Source organism: Mastomys coucha, unplaced genomic scaffold (assembly GCF_008632895.1).
Source record: "Mastomys coucha isolate ucsf_1 unplaced genomic scaffold, UCSF_Mcou_1 pScaffold20, whole genome shotgun sequence".
Lineage (NCBI taxonomy): Eukaryota > Metazoa > Chordata > Mammalia > Rodentia > Muridae > Mastomys > Mastomys coucha.
The window spans coordinates 88,422,641-88,447,094 of NW_022196903.1; the positions used below are offsets into that span (position 1 = coordinate 88,422,641).

Sequence of the window (24,454 nt, forward strand, 5' to 3'; positions counted from 1 at the left end):
ATTGCTTATGTAACACTAGTTATCTATGGTTGGAAATGTTAAGTCTGGACTGGTACAAGAAGAATGAGTTGGTTGAAGATTAATGCAGGTTTAAAGGTGAGAGTGAACATATTCTGTCCCTATGAAGAGAAATATGTCATAGTGTCTATCAGTTGCAAAGACCTAGCAGGAGACCACTGTTACATCCTCACCTACAATTAAAGAATTTAACTAAAAGAAAGGCTAAGCACATGCTGGAGATCAACCCTCTATCTGGCTCTGCGGTTTTCTAATATGGAGCAAATCACTAGGACCAGTCTAGTATACTCAAGAGAACCTTCCCTTCTCTAAGTGGCACAAGAGACAGTGTCATGTTGTCCACCATGCAGCTTCCTGGAGCAAGGAACTCAAGGGTCTGCCTGGGAGTTTTACCTTCCCATGCAGCCCTAACTCAAGGGGCTTACACCTTTCTGGTGTGTTCTTTGCGAACTAGACTGCATACCTTCAAGGCCTCTCTCTTCCCTACAACTCCTAGCCCCAACAAAAACCTTACTCAAAGCCACAGGCAGTGGTCAACAGGAGCATCTCTAGGTAGTGAGAAGCTAAACTCAAAAACTGAACACTAACACAGAATCTATAAGAAATGAATACAAAGCAAGGGGCACGACTGTGGCCTTTCATAAAAGACAGAGACTGGCTAAAGTATGAACCCTGGGCAATGACAGACACCCTGAGGGTGATATCAGAGTAGAGAAGACCAGAGGAAAGTAGGCTGCAGGAGTCAGTATCGGGTCAAGTGTTTCAAACTATGCCTGGTGAAGTAAACAAATACAAGAGAGGCTGAGTAAGGTGTGACATTTCTACCAATCACGTGCTTTGGCGGGTCAGTCTTTTCCTGTACCCAAGCCTAGCCAAAGAAGATAAAAAGAGAAAACCTGAACTTATCAAAAGTAAACCTACTGGATTACATACACAGCATCTATTAAACCAAAAGGACTCCCAGATGAGGGGCAGGGACAAAGGGGCAAAAGATGTTTGCTAAGTCCGTAGCTCTGGCAGTGTTAGTGTGTCTGCTGTGAGGGGATGCCCAGGCCACATGCCCTCCCTATCATGGAAGTCTGTCACTACCATTCTCAGAAGCAAGGGTACAACCTGGGAGCCCTGTCTAAAGGACCCTGTATCTCTACTTCTGCCATCAGGCAGAGGGATGCAAACAGGCAGGAAGGATCCAAGTGTGCTGAGGGACTGTCTCCTGCTGGAGATCCCAAGGCTAGACCAATCCTTCCACCATCAGCATGGCACTGCCTTTTGGCTTCACCGTCCTATTCAAATGTGACTTTTCCGTTCAGAGATCCATGTGAACTACTGTCACTCGTAAGTGTTGCAATGACAACATCTAGGCTTCTGTTCCCTGCACACCCTCTCCTATACTTCTAGCTCCAAGCCTAAGACCTAGTGGACAGCGACTCCACGTGAGTCTTCCTTTGTGAACAGACTGCCAGCCTCTGGGTTGCCTCCTTATTTGGACTCTGTGGTGAGTTGGGCTCTAGAGGCTTCACGAGGTACTTCACTGAATACTGCCCCAGACTTACAACTCATGCAGCTTCTGACAGAAGCTCCAGCCATCACGCTGAATTCGAGAGATGGAGTTATTGCTGAGGTATAGCTGGTGCAGTGCTGTGAGGCCGTAGAGGGAGCCGCTGTTCACTTCCACCAGGCTGTTAGACTCCAGATGCCTGCAGAGGCAGAGGATGAGGAGACTGTCAGCCTCCCACTACACAGACAGCACACAGAAGGCCAGTCTGTGTCAGATGTGGTAGTCAGTGCAGAGAAGGTAGCAGGACAGAGAGGAGGACGCACATTTTGTTCCACTTTCAGTATTAGGAAATTTAAGCAAACAGAACTTGCTTTTGTCCATCTGACTTTCTCCTACTGCTCAAAGCATGAGTGCTTAGTGTATTTTTAAAATCCTAAGAAATATACCAACCTCTCATTTGTATGGACGTACTCAACATAAAATTCAAGTGGCAGATAACAAGTTTTGTTCTGAGAACTCTGATCTGGACTTCAGATCCCCAAATGAACATAGGAAACCGACATCCAGCTATTCAGAAGTGGGAAGTATGAACGGCAAGAAGCAGAGCCGCAGGCTCCCCCTGTGCATGCCACACAAAGTGGGCATGAGTAGGAAAGGGAGTCATTGGGAGATGCTTCTGATGATGAGACTGCAGAACACACTGGCGGCTGTAAACCTAGGCTCCTGACTTTGATTTCAGCTACAAAAATAATAGCATATGTACAGGTTGTGATATAATATGCATAGGAAACAGGGAGCAAAGGACGTGAGCAGCTGAGCCACTAGTGAACAGAGGTACAGGCAGTGGTACAGTTGTGTCCACCTGTAAGGAGACACTGGCAAACATGAAAACCAGAAAGCCAAAGATAGGTTAGATGGTTAGAAATGACTGCCTCTTGGAAAACAAACTGGGGGGAGGGGGTGGGGTGGTGCAACACCACCTTCTCTTTACTTCCTGACTATGCAGATTCATTACTTTCTATTTAAACAACTGTAGAGGCTTAAAAATCAGAAGATCAGTAACTGCCCCTCTGCTGTTCTTTTTCATTATTTTGGCAGCAGGCAGCTCTGCTGCTGCACACATCTGGCTGGAAACTCCCTTGATAAAAGCTGCACATCTGCACTCAGCGTCTTGATTAGCCCACAAGACGGGAATAAATCTCCCAAGATGAACTATGCATTCTGGCCCACCTGCACATCAAGAAAGACTATCGGCCCAGCGTGAGGAAAGAAGGGACTTCCGATAAGGTGTGGGAGTGGAGAGGATGTGGGGAGGGAATCACTCTGCAGTCTTAGGTTTGTGGAGGAAGTGGGGGTGGAGAGCAGGCCCAGCAGACTTAGTGCAATCCATCTCTTCCCACTTCCTTAGCTGACCATGTGTCCATTAAAACCTCCTTCAACCTTGCAAGGAAAACAGCCTAGGTTTTGGTTCATATAGCCGAAAAAAGCAGAGTCCAGGTGGCCACCATTTCTTCCCATGCCCATGTCGTCCCAGAGCCCAGGAGGGATGCCCACACTTACAGCACATGCATCTTAGACAGCCCCCAGAAGGCACCATCCGTCAGCTTGCTGATGTTGTTCCGTTGAAGCTTCAGCACCTCTAAGCTATCGAGCCCCTGGAACGTGAGGCCCTCAATCAGCCGAATCCGGTTCCGATTCAGATCCCTATGGAGAGGAAGCTGTCGAGTCAGAACATCCTTTGTACACATCTAGCCTGCACCATTCCGAGTCAGTGGGGAAGCCATGGAGGAGGGTATACCTCAGCTGGCACACTGGCACTGTCAACAAGTAAGGGTGACACCCTGGGAGAAGTACAGTGATTGCTGCACAGCTAGCTCCATACTGCCCCAGTACTGTGGGAGCAGAAGCACCCTACAGTTCTTCCCTCAGAACAGCCACTATTCATGATTCTAGAGCAGGCCATGGGCATGACTCAGAGGTACATTCCTTAGCTGAGGTGTCTCTGAGCTCAGCAACAGAAACCCATACCAGATGCTTCAACCCAAGAAAAGCCTAACCACTGGGTACCAAATATCTGCAAAACTTCCACTCAGGGCATCTGACAGACCTCTGTGCAATGGGAAGAAGTGACAGCTTGTAGAGTTGGGGGATGGGGGGCAGATTCACACTTGGCACCTAGTCCTAGCAGAACAACCTTAGTTGACCAATAGATATCAGGAATCTGGGTCAGCTGGATCCCATTAGCAACTCTGGGGAAGGTGGGAGAACACTGCACTAATTAGAAAGCCCTTGGTTTTCCCCCAAATATTTCTGCAATGTCTCATGACCCTGCTTCACATACAGCCTCTTCAGCTTCTTAGACTGAAAAGAGCAAAGCCAAGCTCCTGCACCCAGAAGAAATGAGGACAGGGCACACTCTGCCCTGTGACAGCCTGATCTGCAACTGCTTCATTCTGTTTGAACCAAATTGTGAATTTCAGCTTATTTTCCTGAAATATACTCTTCTGCTAAAACGAAGACACAGGGAAACAAAGAGTTGAAGGACCTTTTACTGACTGGGGAGTTTTAGGTAATATATGGTTTCTAGCACCCTGTGCCATTTTAGGCTACCCAAAAAGAGACACGAATAAATCCTTTTATACAAAACCAAACGAGCTAACCTTCTAAAATTTAGGAAATGAAGAGGCAGTGCCTCTGGTCAAGTTAACTTCAACCAAACTCCTCCAGAAGGATCAGATATCTTCCCTGCCAAGCTACAGATGGCCTCAGTGCCTTAAACATTGCTAAAACCTGAGATGAGAAAGCAACGGAGGGGAGTGTGGTGGTGAGTGCCTGTGATTCCAGCGCTTGGGAGGCTGAGGCAGAAGGATCGAGAGGAGAGAGAGAGAGGTGGGGGGGAGACAGAGAGAGAGAGAAAGAAAGAGAGAGAGAGGGAGGGAGGGAGGGTAGGGATTCCATCTCAGAAGCAGGGCATCAGAGAGGACAAGCATTAGAGCACGTAGCTCTTTTCCTTGGCCATCTGAGGCAGCCTGCCAGCACCAGACCCAGCTCCTAATTTGCTTTTATTAGGTGTTGCGGTAGGGTCATAAATGATAGTTTATGCAGAGCTTTACCAGGGGGGTGAGGAAGGGGTGGCGATTGGTACAGGGTCCTTGGGGAAATCTGGCCCCATAAAGTTTGGCTAACCTTAATTAAAGTGCAGGTTTCTGTACTCACAGTTGTGTCAGCCTGGGTAGCTTGAACGCTTTCACAGGAAGCTGGGTGATCCTGTTTTTGCTCAGACGAAGAGTCAGCAGCGACCGTGACAGACCATCAAATGCTCCAGACTCCAGGATGCTGATGCGGTTGCTCGCCAAGTTGCTGGAATGATTCAGGAGAGAAAATGTAGTGGCAGTAGGCGGCCTTCCTCACTTCTTGTGGCTCCAGATCTAGCTGGGTCTGCTAGGGAAAGTGCTACGACAGACCCTGAGGAACAGTTCTCCACTGAGTTGTTTATCATCACAAGGCTCCCAAGCCTGCTCTGACTTGAAGACAGGAACCTGGGAATGCCGGTAGCAAGAATGTCTGATGAAGAGAAGACACTGACACAGGCCTTACTGCAGCATGAAGCACTGTGCTCATGCTGATAGGCATGACTAACCTTTACCCATACCAGCTGTACAGCACAATGCCTGCCTCAGGAGAACCTACAGATTCCTGCCTCAGCACCCACTAGTTCAGGCTGGCCAGGAAAGCCCTAAAATTTAAAAAAAAAAAAAAAAATCACTTGGGAGGCAAAATCAATAGGTTTTTCACTTTAAAGAAACATCCTTTATTTAATCCTGAAGAGGGCTTACTGTATGACTTACATAATGAAGATGCACAAAACATTCATTAAATAATTCTACAACTTCAAGAAGCACTTAGAGACCTCTGTGAGTCCTTTAGAGAACAAGAGATACATCTTCACTTGGGCTGCACATTATGCATGCCAGGAGAGCCTCCGGTGACCATACAGGAAGGGACTCTTTCTCAAAATTACATGGCAGTGTACAGCTCAGATGTAAGCAGCTCACAGAACAAATTCTATCAGGTAGTAAAAAGACAAGACACAGAAGATGAGACAGACTCCTCGCAAGAGTCTACCCCACACCTCTTCCTGCCTTCCCCAGACAAAAGCTTAAGTGCAAATGAGACAGACTAGAGAGACTCTTCAACCGCAGTGGGTTGTGTGCCAAGAGGGAATGAGGCACTTCATTCCCACCATCAGGCAGCAGCCGAGAGCAGGGCACATGAGGACTCTGCAAACGGGGCTGGACTGTTTGTTCTTAACACCCCAATTAAAGAGCCATCAGTGTGATGGAGACACAGCAGTCAACAACTGCCAAGGAGAAAGTGCCCTCTGTATCTTTGCGGAGAGAGGACAATGCAATCCAGCGTAGTGGTTGGTGGCTCTCTGTACACAAGAAGCACCAGGTAGTAGCTGGACAGACACCTTTAGAAAGCCCCCTCACCAGGGCTTCACAGAAGCCAAAGCCCCTTGTTCCCAATTCTTGTACCTTGATGAACCCTCAAAAAGCAATCACTTCTGTCCCTGGAGTCTCAGAATGACTTAGAAAAGATGTACCAAGTGTCACCCTCCCTGAGAAGATGGGTCACAGTGAGTCCTACAGCAACAGCCTTGCAAACGAGCTACAGAACAGCAAGGAGATGGGATGAAATGCACTCTTAACTAGAAACTGCTGCTTTAGCCTCAGTCCTCAGATTCCTACAAAGCATCATTTTCCTTCTTGCAGCAAGTGGATTACATAGGTTCAGCTTCCTCACTCCTGTCTACCATCTACTCTGTGTGAAGCAGGTACTAAGATGGGGTTTTATTTTAGAAAGGAAGGAAGGAAGGAAGGAAGGAAGGAAGGAAGGAAGGAAGGAAGAGAGGAAGGAAGAAAGAAAGGAAGAAAGAAAGGAAGGAAGGACAGACATCTAAACAACTACAAAGCTGAGTAGCTGCCCTCTGCAAAGGAGCCAGCCACAACACAACACAACACCCTGTGTATCTGAGTGGTCTCTGAAGCTAGAAATACAAGCTCTTTAAACCTATCTCCCTCTGATGTGTATCCAGTAATCACCCAACTCTTCCCCACAAGTTTCTCGGGGAGAGAGCCCAGAGCATGACAGCAAAACTTGTGTGTGTGTGTGTGTGCTCTGCGTGGTGTGGGGAGGCTCCTAGAATAGCCAATTGACCTCTTCCTACCTCGGTGCTGCCTTCTGCCTGTAACACCAAGAGTACTATAGGGAGCTGGAAATGGTCTACAACAGGTACCCAAGGGATCGTGAGTAGAACCCACCCTTGGTCTGCCAAACAAAGGTCTGTACAACTTCATGGACTTAACCAAGCCAGAGCCAGAGTAAAGCAAGCACCCATCCTGTATTCAGAACTGGCCACCAGGGCAGCCACTACAAGGCCTGGAAGCTGAGGTACACGGATGGCAGAGACACTTACAGTTCCCTTATATGCAGGCCACTGGGGAAGCAGGAGCTCCGAATTTCGGTGATGTTGTTCGAACTCAGATCCAGCACTTCCATGGACAGGTATGACTTCAGCTGGTTTCCATCCACACTAAGGATCTTGTTGTGGTGCCTGAAACACAGCAGGGGGTGAGACAGCAGCTGACTACACAACAATTGCACACAATACACATACACTGGATATGTATGTTTGCGTGCGCGCGCGCGCGCGCGCACACACACACACACACACACACACACACTGGAGTGTGTACTCCCTGAAACTAAAGCAGGAGGCAAGGTAACAAACTCTTGTCTTTCCCACTGTTTCTGCAATTCTACTTTTACCTAAAACTACAACTCAGTGACATTCAGTATGTGACCTATTCCTCTTTCTATTGAATTATCATCTGCTGGCTCCATGTTATATACAGGATTTTCTGTGCACAATAAGTTCTTTGCCCAAGAACACAGGGTGATAGTATGCTCAGTACATAGAGGTCATGCAAGCACACCAAGCTGCCCCAATCCAACTCCATCTCTGATCTCTGGCCCAGAGCTCAGTTCAATCCAACCAAATATGTCACAAGTTACAGTCTATTGACATGTACTCTATGCCAGGCATGAAGACAGATGGAACTGTAAAGAACATCATGATAATGATGATTAAACCTGACTCTGAAATGAGGGGGGAGCTCATTGTTGGGTCCAGCTGGGACCAAATCCCTGAATCTCTGCCCTTGGTGACTCTGGGCCTTGATTTTCTCATCTGAAAGATCTGAAAGAGGAGACCACAGCCTGCTACCTGAAACCACACTGAAAATTCTGGGGACAACTGCGATGCTAAACTTCCTTGACATGATTTATTCACACCTTTAATCCTCTCTCTGCAAAACCCCAAACCTAACTAGCCAGCATTAGCAGCTAATCAGGAGAAAGGCAATAGACAACAGGGTGGGGGCGGGGGTGGGGGCACTGATGTGGGTTTGGCACTGCCTAGTTGGGCCACAGTGAAAAGTTAGCTGGGTGGAAGTGCTGAGACTGTGGGTCCCAGGCACACACTCTGCCAGCTATGAGTAAACAGGGGCAGCTCTCCAGCCAATCAAAAGCCTTCTGGAACAAAAACCAAAAAAGCCTGGTGTTGCTTACCAAGTGGCATCTCCTTTAAACAAACACTTGACCAAATCAATTCCAACAGGCATAAACAAGGACCTCTTTCCCAGAAGCTCTGGACTCTCAGGCCCCTTTGTTCTCTTCACAAGTCTCCCAGGCCCTGAAACTCAAAATGCATTTGCACAACTGTGCTGAGGGAGAGACAGATTTCCGAGAGGAGGGACCCTGTCCCTTTACCTCTCTATGCTCCTCCCCAAGCTACTTCCTGACTTCTTTATTAATGTCTTTAATAAAGGCGGTCTCTTCGGTTTTCTGACTCCAAAAGAAAAATAGAAGCTTTATCATGTAAAGTATGGGAAGAAAAAGAACAAGAAATAAAGGCCACAGCACTGGGCCTCATCCGGGAACTCTGAATATAGTACCAGGGAGCCAGGAACAGAGGACCTGGGCAGAGAAGGATGGGCTCTACAAAAGAGTCTGGCACTCTGAAGCCTGACACAAGCAAGCCGTGTGACAGTTTTGCCTCTCTTCTCTCCCCCACGCCTCCCCTCTGTCTCCTCTGTCTTTGTCTTTTGTCTTACACTTTTTCTTCTTTCTTGGCAGTATATTTATCCACTGGGCAGCATTCTAGGCCCCCATTCTGGATAGATCCCACTGTTGAGAAGACAAGACATTTTCACACAGTGGAAAAGTGCCCCACTGAGCAGAGAAGCAGCCATGGAGATGAAGAGACTGGGAGTGAGGCAAGGGCTCTGCTAAGGGTGAAATAGGGAGAAAGAAGTCTTCAGGGAAGGCCTGAGAGAGGACTGAGGCAGGAAGAGCCAGTGGGGAGATTAGGAGCTAGCCTGTCAGGAGGCACTCAGTGGGCCAAGTGAAAAGGGTAGACACGAGAAAAAGGGACAAGAAAACTAGAAAAGAGGCCTTAGGAGCCAGGCACTGCAGCAAGAGAAAAATCTACTGGTCAGCAAAGACAGCCATGTGAGCAATGCCACCTGTAGTCAGTTCCCAAGCCAGCAGCTGAAGGAGCCAATGGGGTCACATGTGGGGCAGGGGAAAGACACCTGCAAATCAAGCATCTGAATAAGAGTGAAGGAAGTCAACTTGGATCCTTGGGTCCCAACCTGTTGATTTCACAAGATAGTCAGGAGGAAAAAAAGTGATCACACCTGTACTGCACACATGCAAATTCTTCTTGTCATCATTCCCAAAGCAATAGCATAAGAGTAAGACAATTATTTACAAACTATTTGAACTGTACTGGGTATTAAATGTAATCCAAAGACTTCGAGTACTGTACACAGGGACATACAAATACTGCATTAATTTCTATATGGAACTTAAGCATTCTGAGTTTAGGTATCGATAAAGAACCACTATAATTCAACCACAAAACATCCTGATTAAAATATCAGCAGAAGGGGCTGGAGAGATAACTCGGTTTCCACCGTGAATACCAGGGTGCTCACAAGAGTCTGTAAGTGCAGCTCAAGGGAGACCTGATACTATCTACAGGTACCTTCAGACATGGACAACAGTCACATAGACATATATACATAAAGAACATAAACATGTTTTAATCAGCAGAGGACTTAAATAGATATTTCCCAAAGAAGATACACAAATGGCCAACAGGTATCAGTGTTCCTAAGGGAAACATAAATCAAAGTTATGGTAGCTACTATCAAAGGAACACAAGAGAATGTGAGAAATTAGACTACAGCTAGCAGTTGGGGAGTGAAGGAGCTGTAGAAACCAGTATGACTAAACAGTTATCTAATCCAAAGCACAGAATTGCCACCTTTGAACACCCCCAAAACAGAAGGTACATCTCAAGGGGATATTTTCATGTGTTCACAGAAATATTATTCAGAATATTCAAAAGATGAAGCAACCCAAATGTCTAGTGGCAGACGAATAAAGAAAATTAGGGATAAACTACAGCTGCCTAAACTGTGTGCCACCTCATATGGGGTCACATAACTGAATGTATGGAGAGGCAACAACTTGGTAGTAGGTTTCTGAATATACGATGACAAAATATTTATTCAAAATTGAATGTGTCATGAGTCCATGATGCTTCCAATTACACATACCCATGGTGTGTCACGTGCCTTCACTGCAACCCAGCATCTGAATACCAATGGCTGTGCTGTGCGTGTCCGCATGCTACAGAAACACATCTCAGCTCACATTTGAAACAACTGTCAGTTACAAACTCCAGTGCTTTTACTGTATGATTTCTATATACACCAAAGAAATGTTTCAAAAGAGCTGATGGCCTATTGTCAGTAAGTTTATTTTGTGTAGCTATTTTACACAACCATATGCTAACCATTGTGTAAGCTTTCTGTTCTTATAGAAAGGCAATTGTTTAACTCTAAAAAGCAAAGACTTCTAAACTTTCCAGTCATTACTGAGCATGTATCATGCTAGTTCATCTCTGAAATATACTCAAATATTATATTGCTGTTTCAGTTGATAACCTTAGTGTCCTTTCCCCCCCCCCTCTCTCAGACACACACACACACATACACACACACAAATTGTTCGATGGATTCTGTTCTAAATTAGGATAGAATTTCCAAAAGTTTGCACGTAGCCCTACCCATATCTCTACCATTTTGTACAACATATACAAAATGGCATTCTTAATACTAACAATTATAAATTTTTAAAAAGATTAACTTTGCCGGGCGGTGATGGCGCATGCCTTTAATCCCAGCACTTGGGAGGCAGAGGCAGGCAGATTTCTGAGTTCGAGGCCAGCCTGGTCTACAGAGTGAGTTCCAGGATAGCCGGGACTATACAGAGAAACCCTGTCTCGAAAACCCCCCCCCCAAAAAAAAATTAACTTTGTGTGTGTGTAATATAACCCTGTGCATATGTGCAGGCCTGAAGAAGGTATTATTAGATCTCTCAGTGCTGGAGCTATGGGTATTTGCAGAATGCCCAGCATTACGTGGGTGCTAGAATCTAATCCTAACCCTAGCCCTGAGGACTGCAAGTTTGAAGCCAACCTCAAACACACAGCAAGTTCTAGAGAGTTCTAGGTACCCTAGGCTATATTGAAGAGACCCTGTTTCAAAAGGAAGGAAGGAGGGCAGGCAGACACCAAAAAATAAATACAAAAGTAGTTGCAAAAATCAGGGGCTTTTTGAAAAAGAAGACAATAAAGACTGATTGGTAGTAGACATGGAGTGTTAGTATTGCAAGACAAGGAGCACCTCAAGGAAGGCTGCACAACAAAAACCCTATTGAACTTCCTGCTTAATCTTTATGTCTACTTTATCTTCAGTTAAAATAAAACACAATTCAAAATGAGTCTTGGTTCCTGACACACCTCTCCTGAAAACAACTGACTGTAGCCCGCCTGTCACTTAAGACCTCTAAGCACAGTGTCTGTCACAGACCTGGCTAAGCTCCTACTCTTCAATTTCAGATGCTCTACCCCATATTTGTCCTTGCTGGATAAGCCACGGACCTTTGCACTTCCAGCTTCCACTGCCTGGGACACTGCCTCTCCACAGAGCCCTGTGTCTCATCCCCTGGGACACTGCCTCTCTACAGAGCCATGTGCCTTATCCCTTGGGACACTGCCTCTCCACAGAGCCATGTGTCTCATCCCCTGGGACACTGCCACTCCACAGAGCCATGTGACTCATCCACTACCCCCTGCTAGTGAGGCTCTCCTGGCTACCCTTTCTGAAATCACACACCCACATGCATCCCCATCACCCACCCTGTCTATACTCTAACTGCTATCTGCTATACTAGGTGCATACTTATCTAGTTCACCATCTTCTTTCCCACCATGGCATGCTGTCATGGAGGAAGACGTGTCTCTACTTCTGACTGTGCCTCCAGGCACTAGAAGGGTACAAGGTGCAATGCAGGTCACTAAGAGGGAATGTAGCTCCATGCAAAAGAGCTACGGGTGAGCACACAAATGGGATTCACCAAAATTCTTGCAACAGAAATTATTCAAGCAAAGAACTTCAGGCAGAATCAAAAGGAACAGGAAGAAGTTTGCTATGGTGCAGGTCATGTGGCAGCCCTGCCCAGATGCAAACACCTATGTCATGTCCAAGGCAGCCCAGCTGCTGAGAACACAAACCACATTCTCTCTGGGGCTTCATCTCTGCCATCAACTATACCCTGGGCCCCAAGTAACCCTTCCTGAACATCCAGCCAAGCTCAGAGCCTACAGAAGTCTGCACTCTTCTTGAAAGACAACCAGTGTGAATGTGTATGAGATCTGTCTGAGGGCCCTCAGTTGACTGAAGAAACATGGTGCACCCCTACTGGAGATGTGCTGTGACTGCTGTCACTCAAGTTCACAACCCAGTGGTGCCACTCACAGTTGTGAATCTTAAAGAGTCCCATTTGTAAAGTCAAGTATGAAGTTCCTGTAACCCAGAGGCTGAATATGACCTGACATGTTCTAGCAGTTGCTCAATAAAATGAGTCCTTGTTTTATTAGTCACACTGTATCCTCAGAAGCAATCTGTGGATCTAGTTCATAGGAAGTGCTTTGAAATAAAAAGTGAGAACAATGAATGGCTGACTGGTTCCCTCCCATTCCATTGCACATTTCAATGCAAATAGGCAAGCCTGGCTCTTCTCTCAGGAACAATGGACTGAGTCAGAGCTCTCAGCTTCACTTAGGGACCAGGCCTGCTTCAGTGGCAAGAATACCATTCCCAGTCCCAGGAACAACCAGACTGTCTCAGGGAGCCAGACTCCAAAGCAAATCCAGAACTGACCTCCAACCAGCTGGGAACCCTTCTTGTTCCTACAGCAAGCACACATCTTTGACCCATGAGTACCAAACACCCCCAACACCGTTTCTTCTTGGTTGCTGACCCTGCCTTCTAGCTCTCCACCCTTATGTCTAGAGAAAAGGACAAGCATGGAGAAGCCACCCCTCTCCCTCCTGAAAACAGAGGACCTGAAAGCCCATCTGCTGCACCAACTCAAGACAGCATACCACAAGACTTCCTATTCTTTTTGTTTGCTTGCCTGTTTGCTTAAGACAGAGTTCCATGTAGCCCAGATGAGAAACCATCCCATTATTAATGAATATTCAAACAAGTCATTTTACATCACCCATTAACCTACCAAGAAGGTTCACACTCATCTCCACACCTCTGACTCACCTCTGAGTTCTTAACCATAGCTGATCAACTGCTGCATGTCATATAGCCAGCCCTGGGCAAAACAATGAAACCAAACAGAAATCTAGCCAGGTAAATATGACTACCATATCTACTTAAATGGTTCAAAGCAATGAAGACTCAGGGCTCTGTTGGAATTTACCTGATTGAGGTCACGGATAAGATGTATGAGGAGGTGAGAGGCAAACCCAGAAGAACTTGAGTTTTGGCCTGGCCCACTAAGGTTCTTCCAGCAAGTACACAGAAAAGCTTGGCTCTGTATGCATACTAGCTGGTTATTTTTCTTTTTAATTTTATTTTATGTGTATGGGTAAGTTTTGCCTACATGTATGCCACTGTACCTCATAAGTACCTGTGCCCACAGAATTTAGAACAGAGCTTCATATTCCCCGAAAACAGAGCTACGGGTAGTTTTAAGTGCTGAGAGTCAATCCTAGGGATTCTAGATAAATGATAAGTACTCTTTCATTTAAAAAAAAAACTTTCTTTATTTATTTTATGTATGTAAGTACATTGTTGCTCTCTTCAGACGCACCAGAAGAGGGCATTAGATCTCATTGCAGATGGTTGTAAGCCACCATGTGGTTGCCAGGAATTGAACTCAGGACCTTTGGAAGAACAGTCAGTGTGCTCTTAACCGCTGAGCCACCATCTGTCCAGCCCCCAAGCAGTAAGTCATCTTAACTGGTATGCCATCCCTCCAGCCCCTAGCTAACTGTTTCTTGATCAACTCTGATGGGTCTATGTAAACTGGCTTCCACCAGTTCCAGCTTCCCAGGGTTCTACATGAACAGCATATGGGTACAGGAGCTGTGGGACCAAGCCTGGGCAAGCATGACAGATGGAACCAAAGGCCTCACTAACACTGGAGGGAAGACTAGTTCACAGACAGCTGTTTCCTCATTGGGCAAGTGAAGCGGCAAAAGGCAAGGACAGTGCAAGGCAGGGAGCAGCAATGGCTTCATCAAAGGAGCACTCACAAAGCCAGTGATTCTGCAGTCAGCCTGGCAGCCTGGTCACGCGATACTCACTTCCATCAAGTGTTAGTTTACCCCCGAGGCTGCCCTCTGGGGTAAGGAAAACTCGATACAGCAGAAGTCTGTTATAGGAACACCTGCTAAAGGCTTCAAAAATAATATCAGTCTTCAAAGGAGGAGGGTAAGTATGATAAGCTCCCTCCACTTGGCTACATTTTCAGAGCTGATGTTAAATTAGACAGTAAAACAGACCGAGGCATGCAAAAGAGCACTTAAGACTTCTTATCATGAGCACCTGTTCCACTCCACCCTCTGAAGCCTGGTTCACGAAGTCCCCTTAGTAGTGGAAAAGATCTTATGTCAGAGATCACAGCCAGGAGGAGAGGTGAGTGGATCAAAGGCACAGGGACATGGTAGGTCAAGTGGCAACTTCTGGTTCCTGAAATTATGCACCCACTCGTTGTCTGTACCAGCAAACTTACTCTGTAAGAGGCCAGGTGGTGAATAACTTAAGTTTCGTAAGCCATGTGATGTTTGTCACAGCTACTCAAATTCTTCTTCTATCACAGTGTCCAAGTAGCATAGACAATACACAGTCAGCGTGGTTGTGTTCTATTGGAACTTTACTAACAGAAACAAGCAGCAGGCCAGGACTGGGCACATGCATTATTTGCTCCCTTCCTGATAGTGAAGAAATCAGTTTGTTTCTAGGAGAGACTCTAATTCTAGGTATGCTACAGTTTTGTACCTGTGTGTCTGTTTCCTTTCTCTCCCAGGTTTAGCTACCTGCAAACCTGTGCTCAGCATCCTCCCCTTCCTCCTTGCCATGTTGGACATCTCTAGTTGCACTCTTTACTGCTCTTCTCCAGCTTTTCAGAAGTAAATGAAAGCCAGGGTGCCAGCTTTGGTATGCATGCTCTTTGAAGATGACCCAGGTTACATCCTGGAACTGATGGAAAAAGTTCAGCACTGAGGCTATCACAGAGCACACAGTGAGCTCCACAGACTGTGTGTCTCTCTCAAACTGTCCCAACTATTCTGAAGCAGACTGAGCTGGCCAACCAGTCCTCACATCCAATCACTGATGACCTTTAGTTCTCTCATGATGACTGTGAACTCTTAACAAGAAATACAAAATCTCCCATAATTTTAAATCACTAAAGTTAGCAAAAATCTAAATTATGACTCTTTGCTTGAACCTCTGAAGAAAACATAGTTTTTTACACAATCTAGACCTGAACAGGAAAAAAAGTAATTGTAACATGCCCAGCATACCTTCAACTCTCTCACCTCCAGCCCACCATTCCCAAAGCCATCCTGAAGATAGTGGATCAGACCCTCCAGCAGGACAACTCTGGCTGCGCAGAGCACTTTGCATACCACAGCTCTGCTCTGAGGTTATGAGACTTTGCCACTTAGCACACAGTCCACTGCTCAACCTTAGCAGGCACTCAGAGTCTGATCAGACATGGGAAATTACAGTATAGCTTAACACATCATACATGAAACTGGCTTCTTAGGGAGGTATTTGCGTTCAAATCCCTCATGATGGAAAGAGTGGAGCACACAGACAGCCATACTGTGTGTATGGCTCTCTAAAACTGTCCCAACTACTCTGAAGCAGACTGAAGCTGGCCAGTTCACTAGTCCTCACATCCAATCATTGATGACATTTAGTTCCACTGCAAACTACAATGCAGATGACAAGTTCAAAAGAACAAGACACCCCTGAGCAGGGCACATAATACTTACTTATATGCATTTATAAACATTTATAAACATTTTTACAATATAAAAGCCACACTGAGACTTATGAGTTATACATGCAGAATTCAGTGTATCTTATTAAAAAGCGCACATAAAATCCACATGATCATCACTCAGATGAAGACAGAAAACTGCCACCTCCTGACATTCTCTTAGCTGTTATTCTTCTCAAACCAAACCCATAATTTCTTCCAACCATGAATAATTGTGTCTATTTGTATACTTTATATACACAAATCATTCCACATAAACTCTTTTTCTGGCTACTTTCGCTCACAGTTTAAGATCTGCTCAAAGTGCTCTTTTCTACTGAGAAAGAGTGTTTATATGTGCATGTATGTATGTGCGTGCATGTGTGTAACAGAGTCTAAGCGTGTAGCCCAGACTGGCACCACTCTCACCCTCTTAAAGTTTGAGCCTCCACCCCAACTACAGCATGGTATTTCTACTGACATTTAATTTGGTTATTTGTTTTCTGTTTGTTTGTTTTTTCCATTCCATATTTTAACCAGTACTGGAGTACTTCCAGCTGGGACTATTGTGAAAATCATAACCATGAACACTGGAAAGTCTTCCAAATATGCCTGTTGGTACATATCTGTTAGGCATGCAGGGGCCAGTCCTGACATTACACACGGTCATCAAGCATGCACATTTCGTCTCCAGCCTCACTTGAACACTGGTAACTTTCTTGTAGACTACATTCTCCAAGGTTGAAATGGACCTGGGAAACAGTTTGTTTAAGGACCTATCTTATGCTGTTTCACTTAACCATTTCAGAAGTCACACCTTGCTCCTGTCCCCCACCCCTCAGTAAAACCTATTATGTTACAAGGGCCAGTGAGATGGCTCAGTGGATAAAGACACTTGCTGACTCTAGCAACCTTAAATTCAATCACTGGGACCCACTTGGTGGAAGTTGACTACTGAAGACTGGCTCCTGAAAAATCTATGTATCTATGTATCTGTCTATCCATCCATCCATCCATCCATCCATCCATCCATCCATCCATCCATCTATCCATCTCAAGAGTAAGTGTAAAAAAAAAGTATTAGGAACATAGCTCAGAACCACAGAAGTTCAATCTAATCACCTTGTTGAGCTGTTAACTAAGGACCTAACAATGAGCACAGTGATGATAACAGGTGTAAGGTATAAGCTGGCAAGAATAATGTCAAGATTAATGCCCGTATGCAGCCTGAACACAAGGCCCAGGAGAGTTTTAAACCAAGTGAGCACAGAAGAGCTTTCAAAGGCCAACCTAAAGAAAAGTCCAACATGACAATCAGAGGTATTGTTGTCCCCACTAGCCTAGTTTAAAACCATCTTCCTAAAGAGAAAACCAAAACCATCTGTCCCATTGTGCGAACTGACAACCTGCTTGAAGACACCAGTATCTTTTAAGACAGCCCAGCCCAGATGATTTGGCGGACAGGAAGTGAGAATCAGAATGAGCAGGTCTCTTGCTCACTGCCTCTCTCTTTCCCCTGCTGCTAGTGAATCACCCGTTCCCTGGGGAATTTTGGCAGATTCTCAGCCTGGCTGCAGATGACGTTCTGAATCTGTTTATTCAGGTGGAGATTGGATAAAAAACAAGAGCAGCCCAGTGGCAGGATAAACAGCCTCCACCAGGCAGGGTCAACCCTCCTAAGGCAGGACTGGGCTGTGTCAACCAATTTCCCAGCCGGCTCACTTCCTTCAGGATCACTGACCCCCTTGGGGTCCTCAACAGACAGTTTCCATTAACTCTCTGAAAAAAAAAAAAAAAAGACCTGATGCCTCATGCCCAGGTGAATGCATGGCCCCAGGGAGACTGCTGCAGCAGATCCCACTTGGTTCCCCCACCATCAGCTTACAAGGACTGAGCTAGAAGTTACAGGTCTACAAAGAAGAAACCAGAAGACAACCAAGGAGCAGTCAACATCATTTAAGTTTGGAGCAGTGGTCATCAACCTCTGGGTCTCCATCCCTCTGGGGTTCTAACAACCTTTAAACAAGCATATCAAGTATGCTGAATATCAGATACTTACATTGCAATTCATAACTGCAGCAAAATTATAGTTATGAAGTAGCAACAAAAATAACTTTATGGTTAGGGTCGCCACATGAGGAACTGTATTAAAGTACTGCAGCATTAGGAAGAGTGAGAAGCCTAGGTATAGAGGGGCTCTGCCCAGGGGAGAACTGGTTCATGAGGACGTGGTCTTAAATGTCAGAGTGTTGTTGTGTCCTGTATAAAATTGCACAAATAAAAGAGTAGCAAAGAATGTTCTCGGGAAAATGTACATTACTGGGTAAAAAAGGCCCACAAGAAACGGCTTCCTAATACATACTCTGAAGAACAGCACTGTGAGAAATTCTGAGAAGATAGAAACACCAAGACAGTAAGGTATCAGTACTTGCCAAGAAGGGTAGGGAAGGTGGGATGGATAGGTAAAACAAATAGAGTCTCGGGGTAGTCACTGCACATTCAGATCCACAGAATTGCAATACCAGGAGATGATCTATCAATTTTTGGTTCATCAAGTATAAATAATGAACCACAGTAAGACAAGGGAAGCAACCACCGGCGTGGAAGGGGATGCTAGAGGAATGTTCTATACAACTATTCTATAAGCCTGTACCTGCTCTAAAAATATATTAATTAAAAATAAAATCTCAGCCAGGTGTAGATGGCCCATGCCAATAATCCTAGCACTCAGGAAGTGAGGCAGGGGAAGACTGAGCTTGAAGCCAGCCTAACGAGTCCAGAGTTAGCCTATGCTGCGAAGTAAGACCATCTCAAATCTCTGCCCCTACCTCAAAAAAGTCTCCTGAAGTATCATGTAGCCCTGAAGCCCCAGCAGCAGAATGCAAAGCACACACTGGCTGGGCGTTTCCACTTCTCTTCCTTACTGCTATACCCTAGTACCCAGAAAAATGCTTACAATAAAGAAGTGCTCAACCTCCTGACAATAATATAGGAGAAAATACAAGTAAAACCATCAAGCCTAACATTTTTTTAACAAAGAAGAGGAATTAAAAGTAAAGCAGAGAGTTAACTTTCTTTTCCAGGTAAGGAACCTATAGGTGATTTGAAAGAAGACAGTGGGGAGAAGTAGGTTTTTGAGTGCTCACTTATCCCTACACACTGAGATTCATGGATGAGACCAAGTTAGCAAGGGTGAGTGAGACACTGCTGGATCAAGGCTAGCTGCTGTTTCCTTGCCTAGACAGCAGGGTGAATCATCCTAATGTCATCAGCACAATGCTTTCCCGCTCCCTCAGAAGGGTTCCAATCAGATGCCACTGACCAGTGTGTTCGAAAAGCCACATCTGCCTTTAATCCCTCGGGACACATGCTGGGATCCCCAATATTGGCTGGGATTTCTAAAGGCTTGGACTTCCATGTCTGCAGGAAGGGAATCTGTCTTGATATCTGGCCAGGGCAGCATGGCATCTTTCAGAGTTATGAGACCATCAGAATTTCCATCTACATATAGACATCCTACATGGAAAAGCTACAAATGTTTTCTTTCCTGGCCAGGGCTACCACCATGGCCCCCATATGCTCTCGCAGCTTTATCTTCCCCCAAATTGTTTTCCTTGTTTCTGAACCTAGTCACTTCTACCTGAGGTACATCTGCTACTTCACAAACCCTAGCACACCATGGTGCTTCCCTGCACGCCCCTTCACTAGACTTTGGCAGACTGCCAGGCTGCCAAGCCTCCATCCCTGGCACAACCAAAGGGCCAAGGGTGTAGCAAGACTAGCCTGCCCTCCCCTGACTTACAGTAAACAAGTCTAAGGCCAGTCTCTTACGTGGTCAAGGTCATGGCCCATGCCTGTAGGAAAGAAACTTCCTACATAGAACAATGAGGAACACAGATTCTCCCAGCCCCTAGGGTTTGGGCAGTTGTCTCTGAGCAACCAAATCAGACAAAGCCAGGCAGCACTCATGTTACTGTCCAGTCCCTTGACCCTAGTACTAAGTGGATTTTTCTTCCAGTTACTAGGATGAAGAAGGAGAAAAGGTAGGAGATGGCAGTTGCCGAAATAAGATGGGAAGAGGACCTTTGAAGGCCAGCAACAAACCCCAGGCACTCTGAATAAGCAGCCATAAGGAATAGTCTCTCTCCACTAAGGGCTCACTCCTACAAGGGTTCTCATGAAAGAGACCCCCCCACAAATGCTGGTTTGTGAGGAGAGCACCAGGAGTCCAAAAACCAATAGGATCGGTCACCAACTCTTGTGGTCCCTCTTCCTACTGACCTCACCATCCAGGACCAGAAGACAGATGTAACTAGGATGAGAGAAAAGAGGGCGACCTCATTCCACATTCCCAAACAGAGCACAGACTCCTTCATATGGCCATACTTCATGTCATCCTTGGGTGTCAAGTATACCAGAATATCACCCATCCAATGTGAGAAGCCAGAGGCAGGATATATGGGTTGTCAGTGTGCATGGTGACCACTCTAACAGTCCTAGACAGAGAAAAGTAGGACGGAGCTCTCACCATCTGACAGCAATCAAATCTTCACTCTTACTATTTTACACAATTACCACTGTGTTTTCCAATTTGGTAAATAAGCTTATTAAAAATAAAAATAAGAATAAAAAACAGTTAAATGTGCATTAGATGCTGAGCTGTAGGACCTAATCTTTTTTAAAATTATCTTCTTAGATTTTATTTATTTTTATGTGTAGAAGTGTTTTTTGTTTTTTTTTTCTGAATATATATCTGCGTACATGTCTGCAGTACCTACAAAGGATAGAAGAAGACACCAGAGCTCCTGGGCCTGGAGTCATGGAGGTGCTGGGAACTAAATATTGGTCCTCTGGAAGAGCAGCCAGGACTCTTAACCACTGAGCCATCACTCTGGCCCTCAAGAGACCTAATCTTTAACTGGAAATACCTAGGTAAAGAGTGTTGTGATTATAAAAAGAGAAAGAAATATTAAGATATCTTCTATGGGGGTGTAGTGAGGTATGGAGGAAGGGAATGCCTTGGTGGGCCCATGCCAAGGCATCCCTTCCTCCTGAGGGACCAGCCACACAATGGTATACTATAGAATAGAGTTTATTCAAGGCATGAGGAGGGGAGTTAAGAGGGTAGAAGAGGCAGAAAAAGACAGAGGGAGGGAGAGAGTAGAGAAGTAGAGGCCAGCCATGACCATGCAGAGAGAGGGGAGGAAGGGAATGGGGAGAGAGGGGGAGCAAAGGGGCAAGGGGCAAGAGAGAGACAAGAGCAAGAGAGAGAGGAGGGGGCAAGCAGCCCCTTTTACAGTGGTCCAGGCCTAACTGGCTGTTGCCAGGTAACTGTGGGGAGGAACATACCTGGCTGTTGCCAGATAAGTGTGGGAGTGGAGTCCAGACAGAATACCAACAAAGAGTATGTATGGGCATAGCCTTCACTGATTAGCTATGTGTGCACTGTGCACAGATGAGGATTCTGGGTACTGAAGTCTGAAGTGTCCTATAGAACCCTGTACCCTAACACAGTCTCACAGCATATGAGCCTACTCCAGGTGGTAGACACTTTAAAAAGCCATTGTAGCTGGAACCTGGATTAAACTCACTGGAACTTATCCACAGATAGGCTGGCCTTCCCACTTTGCAGATGGAAATAACTTTATACAGGAGCCTAGAATGTAAATCCCACACTCTCGGGGATGTGGAAAAGCCTCACGATGGAGGAGGGTGGTAGTCAGATCCATGGGGAAGAGATCATCACTGGACAGAACCCAGAACCTCCCACCAGAGAGAAGCATCCCCTGTGCTGGGCTACCATGTGATCAAAACAGTGGTCTCTACAGATGCTGAGGAAGCAAATGAAACTAGAAAACACTATATATATATATATACCCCTAGTAACCCACATGCCTGCAAAGACCTTCCCAGGCCCTTAGCCCACAAACTATAAACACATTGTTGCTCTAGGGCATTAGACCTCTTCTATATACACTGAACATGACTAAAGTGGTCAGCTTCCACCGTGCCTACACTGATAAAAAGTACCTCTCATTTCTAGGCTGAAAGCACAATGACACGGAAGCATTCTCCAAGGAGAAATCTTCCACCTTCGGCTCCCAACCATGCCAGTCAAGGTTCATCCAGATCCAAACTGCATCCTGCACCCAGCTAACTAGAGTGCGAGCCCAGGTGTTCTCAGACTCCAGGCTATGGTGTCCTGTGTGCAGAAGAAGCACAGGAAGAGAACAGAAAGGAAACTGATGGAGCCAGGATGTCCTAGAAATTTCTTCAGGGGCCACCAACAGGCTGCCTGCCACTGAAACATTCCCCTAGATCCATAAGCCAGCTTTGAAACAGCCCTGCAGTTCCAGCAGAGGAGGAAGCTGTTTCAGCATTTGGCTGCAGCCTCTAAGACAGTCTTCTCCCTCTGGGGAGTTATACCATGTTGTGCCTTTGAGAAGAAAACCAGGCCTGCTTCCTGCCTCATCTGGAAGACTTTTGATCCCCTGATCATAAGATTTAGACTCTCTCTTACCACACGATTTCCCAAGCCTTCCAGCATATGAACTAAGTGCACTAGGAGAATCAAGGATGGGCTTATGAGCTGGCCCTTTAATGATGCCCTCCTTACCCACCCCATAGATGACACAACTGCCACAGCACCAAAGCAACACCACGGTCTCAATGCCACTGTTCGGCACACCCAAATACCAGACACCCATCCAGTCTGCTCTGCAGGCCCACCAGAGCAAGCATGTGCTGTTTCTTTCTGGGAACTGCATGCCTTTAAAGCATGTCATTGTGCACTTAAATGCCAAAGGTACGCCTGCAAAACATATGGAAAAAAAAACAAAAAACCAAAAACAAAACAAAACAAAAAACACGAGAAACTCTTTCAGCTTAGCACTAGGCAAATTCTCAGACCTAACCCTAAACGCACAATCCAGAAGGTAAGAAAGTAATGTACTGGAGTTTACCTTCAAATATCAGACTAGAGGAAAACACAGTCAAACCACATATCCAACACAGACCCAGTATCTAGAATATGTCAAGACCTTACAGAACTCAAATACCAAAAGTAAAGTAAAATACTAATTTGAAAAATAAGAAAGAAGTCTGACATTTCAGCAAAAAGATTCACAGACAGTTGGGCACTTGGGTGCAAGAGCCAGCCTGGGCTGTATCAAAAACAGCAAAAAATAAAATAAGGCAGGAGAAAAATGTTCAACATCACTGACCATCAGAGAAATGTAAACTTAAATCACAATGAAATATATCTACGTCTATAGATTTAAGAAGTTAGCAGAATGGCCAAAGAATTAAAAATTAAAATATATCACCAAACGCTGACCAGAAAAAAAATAAGTGGGTTATTTATACATTGCTTGTGGAAATATGAAATGGCACAGCTATTCTGGAAGAGTCCAGAAATTTCTTTTAAAAAAATACAAACCATGCAGTGCCATGCAGCTTGTCCATTGCATTTTGAGGCATCTATTCCAGAGAAATGAAAATTTATTTTCACACAAAAACCTGAAGATGAATGGTCACAGCAGCTTTATTCAGAATAATCCAAACCGGGAAGAACCACAGATGTCCTTCAATGGGTGAAAGATTAGGCAAAGCATGATATATCCACACTCTGGAATACAACCTGGTATCAGAAAGGAACAAAGTATCAACACACAACCTCCATCAACCTCCAGGGAATTACACTCAGCAAAAGGACCAACCCCAACAGATTGTGCTGTACCGTTCCATTTCCATCTTCAGAACACTTTAAAAGAGAAAGGATAGACCAATAGATCCTTGGTCGGGGAGCATGAAGAAAGTGGGTCTGATCATGCAGGAAGGCCTTGTGGGTATGGATATATTCTAGAACTTGACGATATGACATGAATGCTGAGAATTTTACAAGATTGCACCACTAAGGAAATGGAGCTAAAGCTATTCAGAGAATTTCTATTTCTCACAGCCACTTGCCAATCAACAGTTAGCCTAAGTGTAACAAGAACAAAATGCCAGGACAGTCACAGCTGAAAGAAGGCCTGGTGGAGTGAGAGCTATACTCCACAGCTTCCAATAAAGGAACTAATATACCAGAAAGCCAAGAATGCATGCGCGCATGCACACACACACACACACACACACACACACACACACACACACACACACACAGAGTCTCTGAACTCAACAGGTTTACAAGAGATCATTCAGAAGGAATTCCTGCAAGTAAGATCAATTCTAGGCAGACAGACTGTCTAATTCCAGGCCTCCTGATTTCAGATACAGAAAACCAACAGCCTTAGAGCACAGCGACAGAGCAAGAGCCCTGAACCCAACCTGAAGCCACAGGAGACAGTAGGAATCAAGGAGACCCCATTTACCTTTACCACAGGGCCACGTGGTCCAGAAGTGACTCCCCAGCAGCCATCCAGGGATAGTAACTTTTTATTCAACCCCCCC

General features: G+C 45.5%; 1 protein-coding gene across 3 annotated transcripts in view; it reads right to left on the reverse strand.

Moving 5' to 3' along the window:
* The window catches only part of Lrig1 (leucine rich repeats and immunoglobulin like domains 1), a 102,821-nt gene that overhangs the window by 21,440 nt on the left and 56,927 nt on the right, over positions 1 to 24,454 (reverse strand). For all 3 annotated transcript variants that reach the window (XM_031382672.1, XM_031382671.1, XM_031382670.1), the window contains exons 4-7: positions 6,996 to 7,133; positions 4,733 to 4,876; positions 3,077 to 3,220; positions 1,572 to 1,715 (exon numbers count right to left, since the gene is read on the reverse strand). In XM_031382672.1, coding sequence (XP_031238532.1) covers positions 1,572 to 1,715; positions 3,077 to 3,220; positions 4,733 to 4,876; positions 6,996 to 7,133 — 570 coding nt within the window. The remainder of the gene's footprint in view (positions 1 to 1,571; positions 1,716 to 3,076; positions 3,221 to 4,732; positions 4,877 to 6,995; positions 7,134 to 24,454) is intronic.